This window comes from Chaetodon auriga, chromosome 4, assembly GCF_051107435.1.
Source record: "Chaetodon auriga isolate fChaAug3 chromosome 4, fChaAug3.hap1, whole genome shotgun sequence".
NCBI lineage: Eukaryota > Metazoa > Chordata > Actinopteri > Chaetodontiformes > Chaetodontidae > Chaetodon > Chaetodon auriga.
The window spans coordinates 8,804,571-8,811,719 of NC_135077.1; the positions used below are offsets into that span (position 1 = coordinate 8,804,571).

General features: G+C 46.5%; 2 protein-coding genes across 2 annotated transcripts; both read right to left on the reverse strand.

Moving 5' to 3' along the window:
• Positions 1–294: 294 nt before the first annotated feature.
• On the reverse strand, positions 295–1,647 carry LOC143319011 (D(1) dopamine receptor-like). Its single transcript, XM_076727568.1, has one exon. The coding sequence runs from the start codon at positions 1,645–1,647 to the stop codon at positions 295–297; it is 1,353 nt and encodes a 450-aa protein (XP_076583683.1).
• Positions 1,648–1,678: 31 nt separating this feature from the next.
• LOC143319013 (uncharacterized) lies at positions 1,679–6,208 on the reverse strand. Its single transcript, XM_076727569.1, has 3 exons — positions 5,983–6,208; positions 4,310–5,896; positions 1,679–1,866 (listed from the first exon to the last, which is right to left on the reverse strand). The coding sequence occupies exons 1-3, from the start codon at positions 6,023–6,025 to the stop codon at positions 1,679–1,681; spliced, it is 1,818 nt and encodes a 605-aa protein (XP_076583684.1). The 5' UTR covers positions 6,026–6,208.
• Between the last annotated feature and the right edge of the window lie 941 nt (positions 6,209–7,149).

Here is a 7,149-nt window from a genome sequence, read left to right on the forward strand (position 1 = left end):
ATCACTCAGGCTTTATGGAGGGAAAATGAAACTGCTTCTTTCCCTTGGAGTTTCTTGATAGCTTGATTTAAATTCTGCAACAGAAAAATAATTGTAGAACCCAGCAGCGCTTCTATCTTAATCTTTCCATTGGTTCAGTTTATTTTCCCCTCTGGACCTGCATTTGTCCTGATAAGGAAAAGGAGAGGTAGTCCTCATGCTGAATATTACCATGCAACATTTCTACCCACGAAGTCTTTGCATACACTTCCTGCTCCCTGACCTCGCAGCATGTGATTTCATAAATTGTGTCACTTAAATCGGTATCTGCGTCAGTTTGGCTTCAGTGTCCGCCACCTGCTCCGAGCTTGTGCCTCTGTGAAAGCACACCGTTGTGTTACCGCTGTCCTCACTTCCTCCGGCTTTCGTGGCAGAGGAGACGCTCAGCTTCACATTTAGCGGGATCTCCTGCTTCAGGTGTCCGGCCTCGTTGCTCGCCATCACGGTCTCCACCGCTGCGCTCACCGCGGCGCAGCAGCCTCGTCCTTGGCAGCGCAACAGGCGTAGGAAGGCGTCTCTGAAGTCCGCGTTGAACGCATAGATGACCGGGTTGAGGGAGGAATTGCTCCAGCCGATCCACACGAAGACATCGAAAGTTTTTTCACTAACGCAGTGAGGGCCCCGCTGGGCCCCCGGGGCCTCTGGCCCGGGACAGAAGGGCAGAGCGCAGTTCAGGACAAAGAATGGCAACCAACAGCAAACAAAAACACCCATGATGATGCTCAGAGTTTTGAGGACTTTCGTCTCTTTTCTGATGGACACTTTGAGCTCCCGGTGTGACTGATCAGAGTGTCGAGTATCAGGACGAAGGGGGATATGAGACTGATAAGAGTTGGCACTAAATTCCGTGCACAGATGAGGAAATTGTTCATGTACATCCGCGCGGCAACTCTGCGCGTGCTCCGCCGCCCGCTCCAAAGAGGATATCATACGGATCTGCATCTGGGCTATCCGGTAGATGCGGGTGTATGTGACAATCATGATAGCAACTGGGATGTAGAAGCTGATGAGGGAGGAGGAGATGGCGTATGTGCGGCTCAGGCTGGAGTCACAGCTCCCATCAACGCTCTTACCGTGAAGCGCCTCATCCTCCGCTGCCGGATCACCGATCTCCGCCTGGTGCCAATTCATCTGCACGGGAACGAAGGAGATGACCACGGACACTGTCCAGGTCACGCCAATCATAACAGAGGCCACCTTCTTGTTCATACTCCTCTCATAGCGGAAAGGGCTGGAGATGGCCCAGTATCGATCCACACTAATGACGCACAGGTTGAGGATGGAGGCTGTGGAGCACATGATGTCGCAGGCCAGCCAGGTCTTACAGAACGCTCCAAACGGCCAGAAACCCGCCACTTCAGCAACAGCTTTCCACGGCATCACCAGCACGGCGACCAGCAGGTCCGACAGAGCCAGGGACACGATGAAGATGTTGGTTACTTTGGCGCGCAGGTGCCTGTACCGAAAAACGGCTGCGCAAACCGTAAAGTTGCCTAAAAGCGTCCAGATGATGAGCAGCGCCAGGAGGCAGCCCGTTAAAGCTCGGTGCGCCGGTAACTCCTCCCGGGTGCCGGCTCCTACCAGTGCCCAGCCGGTTGTGTTATTCATTGCCTGGTCCTGCGCTCGGCCATTTGTCAAACTACGAGGAGACGAAAGCCATCCACTGGTACACTGACAGAAAAAACAGGGCGAACGAGTGGAGAGAGCGCGTCCTGCCCACTGATGTGTGCCGCTGCTCTGAGCGCAGAGCAGATTTACTGGGGACGACATCCACCACCAGCTGACACCACAGCGCAAAGACGCGCAGGGCTGAGGGAAGTTTGCCTCCTGAAAAAAGAAAAACATGTCAAGCCATTTTCAGTGATCAGTGATTTCATTCAGCATTACTATTGAACATTTCCCTGCTTTTTCCCAATGTTTTTGTCAAATTTCTCGTAATTCCCACTCAAAAGGCATGACATTAGCTAGTGTTTTGTCATTCAGGAGTGGTTAAATTGACAAAGTGCTGTTAATAGGACATCAGGCTACAACTATTAGTAATTTTTATTTATAAACCACCTTTCTTAACAAGATGTTTTACATTTCAGCACTATGATTATATATAATCTGGCACATAAAGGTGCTGAAAATGAAATAGAATAAAATTACTATACAAAAAGATAGAAAAGAGTGAAATAAACAAATAAAACAGATCACAGTGTTAAAGAAAACTTGGGGTACTGAAAGAAAACTTGGAAATTTATTTGAAAAAAACAGGTGTGAGTTTAATTTATCTTTTATTTGAAACTTTTACCTCATTCATGTAACACAAAATTCTGCATTTGAACTTGTAAATGTGTCAGATTTCTTTAAAACTTCTGCACTTTGTGGCATCTTCAGTTAGAAAGCCATGGTCTCTCCCTCATCATCCTCCTCAGGGGCTTCCAGCAGACAGGTTTCAGCCCAGGCTTTCATCACATTGTAAGGGTCCCAGCTGGCAGCAGGACATCTGTCCTCAAATTACCCGCAGCCCCTCTGACTGATATGGCCAGAGATGCGAACACTAACAGGACAGGCTGTGGCTGTATAGAGAAGTCATAGAAGCTGGAGGAGTATTGACTCATGAGGCAACTCGTGTTTTCTGTGCCATTATGAGGATCGTAGACACAGAGATGCTAGAAAAGGACTAATTTGGCATTTGTTCATGATGAATCTTCAGAGAATTATCACCTGATTCTGCAGCTCCGCTTGGCTTTACAGAGCTTTATAGAGAGTTTGTGTTATGTTTTAGCAGAGGTTACAGGACCCAAAATACAAGGCTCAAACAGAGGAGACAGGAAGCGGATGAAAGTTTAACAATTTAATGAATCTTAAGGGATTATGCAAGGGATGAGTCCAGACGAAGCAGAGTCCAACGTTGCTGAGTCGAAGTCAAGACAGGTCCAGGTTGTCCAGTGAGAGCAGACAGACGGGGCATGGATGGCAACGGGTGAGGAATAGACACCTGAGCACAGTCAAGAAAAAGTTGGTCAGGAAGGCAGGTAGTAGACAAGGCAAAAAAAAACTGACAAGGGTACTTAGCGATTCCCTGGTTTGGTCGTTACCACACAGCAATGCAGACAATTGGACGACATCTAGTTGAAACCCTGGCGCTTATATACTGTGTAGGCACGTGAGTCTTGATTGCTTGATTGAGGGCAGCTGTGCTCAGGCGGAGAGAAGAGGAGACTAGGCCCAACCTGTCGGTCACACCCTGCAGTGAGACAGACTCAGACTCAACAGGCAGAGGAGAGACAGACAGGAGACAAAAGGAGGGGAAAACACAGGAGCGTGAAAGGGGAAAAAGGAAGGGACACTGCAGATCTCCAGCCATGGTAACTTCCTGGAATCTTATCATCACCGTGAGGTTGCCAGGATTGTGTTACCATTGGACAGACTAGCTTGCTGTTTCCCCCCTGTTGTACCCATAGTCCCCTTAGTCTTATTTGAAGCTTCACAGCTTTAAATAAGCATGTTCCACAAACCGTCAAATTGTTCTTTTCATTTTATAGACAGTATATTGAAACAGTATTGCCCCTCTTCTACCTGCTGTCTTTGGTCAGTATTGTTCAGACAACATACTTCCTTGACATTGCATCACACACACACACACACACACACACACACACACACACAAACACACACACACACACACACACACACACACACACACACACACACACACACATACACAACGTGCTGCTGTGAATAAAAGACTTTCTGACTGGGGACGGAACCAGATGGCAGTTGGAGCATCAGTGAGGAACACTGAAATAGCACTCGAGCAATATTTGATGTTTATTAATGGTAACAGGGTGTTTGAATACAGATTTAGATGAGGGAGACAGAGACAGACAGTCCAAAGCAGAGGGCAGGGAGTTGATAATCAGATTATCTCCATCATTTTTGAGAGTTTGTCCTATTTTTGTGCATTTGCTGATTTAGGACACGCTGGAATTACATCCATTTGTTGGAATGAAAATGCTTTCACATGGGAATGAATGTCCTTTCTTTTCCTAAATGCAAGTTAATGTGTGAATCTAATAATCATCATTCAAAAGTCACAACATATTGTATCTTCACATCCCTGAATAATTAGAAGCTGGAAAGTGTTTAAGGTCAGAGCAGACATACAGTATACATGAAAAAAAAAAAAAAAAAATACAATGAGCACATTTGTCCTGACATATGACAGTAAACACACTGTAGACATCTTCATGCTGTTACTGTATACAGCAGGGAACTCCAATACTCTCTAAAGCTGCATTCAGCCCCACCAGTCCCATTTCCTGCATATATCCGGTCACAGTTGTCAAGGTGCTGTGTCTCTCTGCAGACCGTTTCTTCATTGTCTCATTGCACAGCTCTGAACACTTCTTGTTGCTCTGCTTTCTTAACGTAGACATCTCCTCGTCACACCTTTTCCTCTCGCTCCGCAGGTTCTCCTCCAGCTGTCTCTTGAGGTTTTGTTCCCTCATTCTTTGCTGCTCAATTTTCGTTTGGATGATCTTTAGCTCCTGCTTGAGGGCCACATTTCTCATTTTCTCTGCTCTCTGATTCTCCATCTGGATATCCATTTCTCTCCGGTTCTCCTCCCTCTCACTTCTGAGCAGGTCCTCCATTTGCTTTTTCATCTCCTCCTCCTTCCTGCTCTGCTCCTCCAAGCTCTGGGTGAGTTTATCCAGCTCTTTGTGCAAAGCCTCTCTCTTTATCTCCTCCCTCTGCCTAATGGCCTGCTCTTTCTGTATTTGCTGAAATTCCCTCATTCTCTCTTTCTTTTCATTTTCCACTCTCTCCTTTCGGATTGTCTCCTCCATTTCTCTTCTCATTTTCTCCTCCCGTTCAGCCTGCTCTTCCAGCATCTCAGTAACTTTGTCAAGCTTTTCTTGAAGAGCTGCCCTTTTTTCTTCCTCCCCTCTATGTATCTCCATCACTGACACCATCTCTTGTATCTTCCTTTCCTTCTCCTTCTTATCATTCTCCTCCATTCCTCGTCTAAAGGCCTCCTCCCTATCTCTTGCCAGTTTCTCCTTCTTCACCTGCTCCAGCTCGTGTTTTTTCTTCAGCTCCTCCATCTCCATCTGGTTTTTTTGCTGAACCACCTCTAGCTGTTTTTCATACATCTCTTTTATTTCTGCCGCCTGCATCTTTTTTAAAAGCCCCTCCTTCTCATCTAGCAGCCTCCTCTTCTCCTGCAGCTCCTGAGCCAGATCCTCCTCTGCTTTCTGGAGCATCTTGCTGCCATAATAGCTTCCTCCATTTTCCTTCATCATGCTGTCCACTAAGGCAAAAAGCTCGGACACTTGCTCCTTGCTCTTAGAGCTCCGGTTGTTGAAGACACAGTACCTGCCCCCACATCCAGCCACCAGCTGGTCCAGATCCCTGCACCCGTCTATCAGACATTGCTTCACGGACTGCCCTTCTTCCAGAAGGTCTCCATGGGTAAAAACCACCACAGAGAAACTCAAAGCATGCACACCCATTGCCTGCTTCATCTGCAGCACCACCTCCTTCTCCTCCTGAGTGAACCTCCCGATCTGAACAACAAGAAGGAACACATGGGGCCCAGGATACAGGAGGCCAACACTCCTCCTCAACTCCCTCTGCACCTCCTGTGGAGTCTGATTAGTGTCTAGCAGGCCCGGAGTGTCCAGGAGCGTCAGGTGTCGTCCACGAAATTCTCCACAGGCCCTGCGACAACGTTGGGTGACAGAGGAGCGACTAACCTTTGAGTCGAAGACCTTACGGCCCAGGATGGAGTTGGCAGTGGAGCTTTTCCCACTGCCGGTTTTCCCCAACAAAACCAGTCTGATCTCAGTGGAGGAGGAAGGCTTCCTTCCTGAAGAGACAGATGAGGAGACAGGATAGGTTCAAAGAAAGAAAGAAAGAAAGAAAGAAAGAAAGAAAACATAGATCCCAACTAACCTGCCAAGCTGATGGAAGACAGCTGCTTGCTGATGGATGACATGTTTCTGGTCACTTGCCTCCATAAAATATGAACAAAAGAGAATAGCACATCACTATATAGGTCCCAACTGTGTGGGAGTGTCCAGCCCTATGACACGTTAGACCCCTCTGAACTCTAACCGTCGCCATCACCGTTTTCTGATGTCAGTCTGGAAAAAGTGTGGCCCAATAGTCTGTCTCTGAATGGCACATCTTATCTCTGAGTACACACACTCCAGCAAGAGGTCGTGGTCCAGCTGAGGCAAAGATCTGGGAAGTAGGCTGAGATACTGTATGCGAGGGGTTTGTGAATAAGTCAGTGTGATCAAAGTCCAACAGACTAGTCACTTCATTTTTGGGTCTCTTTATCTTAAAAGTAAGCTGATTGTAATTTAGGAGCCACTCTCTTGTCAGTGTTGAGGTCTTTCATACAGAACGGGGCAAACTGCCTGATGATAGACTAAGAGTCTACAGCCATGCTATCAGCTCTGTGAGGCAGTACGTAGGTACAGTCGTGCTTTGCGCTAAATGCTAATGTCAGTATGCTAACATTCTCTCAATGACAATGGTAACAATGTCCGTCCCTGGAGCCACACCACTAACACAGCTAATAATGTCACCAGTAACATGAATGTTGGCGGTAGGACATCTCCTGGAGAGAAGACATTGACAAATGAATGTCTTCCTTCATGTTACTCTCATTTGTGAGTTGGTACTTCAGCCTATACACTGTGTATTTATTTACAAACTCAACAGAGGCAGCAGTTGGTGCGTCTGATGTCCCTTATCAGACAAGTCATTGACTGTTGCTATCATGACGTGGTGCTGAGAAGATCAATGATATGAAATAAGAATGGATTTTAAATGCATTCCACTTTTTATTATTATTTTTCTCTTTTTTGTGACTTGCCTAAAGAAAGGCATTCAGTGTGTCAGGGAGGCTGTTGGCGTCTTTCTGTTTGATTCAGGTCATCATCACTCCATCTCATAATGCTTGTATTTACCCTCATTTACGCTGCATTACTTTCAAATCATAGTAAAGTCCACTTGGGGGGAACTAATGTCTTACTTATTATTTGTTTTGATGCGAGGATTTTTTTCCCCAACTAATTATCTTAGTGGTTCATTGTTTCCATGGAAAAGATT

Excerpts from the sequence above, each read along its gene's own strand:
- LOC143319011 (XM_076727568.1), bottom strand. The coding sequence starts at position 1,647 with ATGAATAACACAACCGGCTGGGCACTGGTAGGAGCCGGCACCCGGGAG.
- LOC143319013 (XM_076727569.1), bottom strand. The coding sequence starts at position 6,025 with ATGTCATCCATCAGCAAGCAGCTGTCTTCCATCAGCTTGGCAG. Across the intron at positions 5,897-5,982 it reads GTCTTCCATCAGCTTGGCAG|GAAGGAAGCCTTCCTCCTCC; the intron begins GTTAGTTGGGAT and ends CTGTCTCTTCAG. Across the intron at positions 1,867-4,309 it reads GCTGAATGCAGCTTTAGAGA|GAGGCAAACTTCCCTCAGCC; the intron begins GTATTGGAGTTC and ends TTCTTTTTTCAG.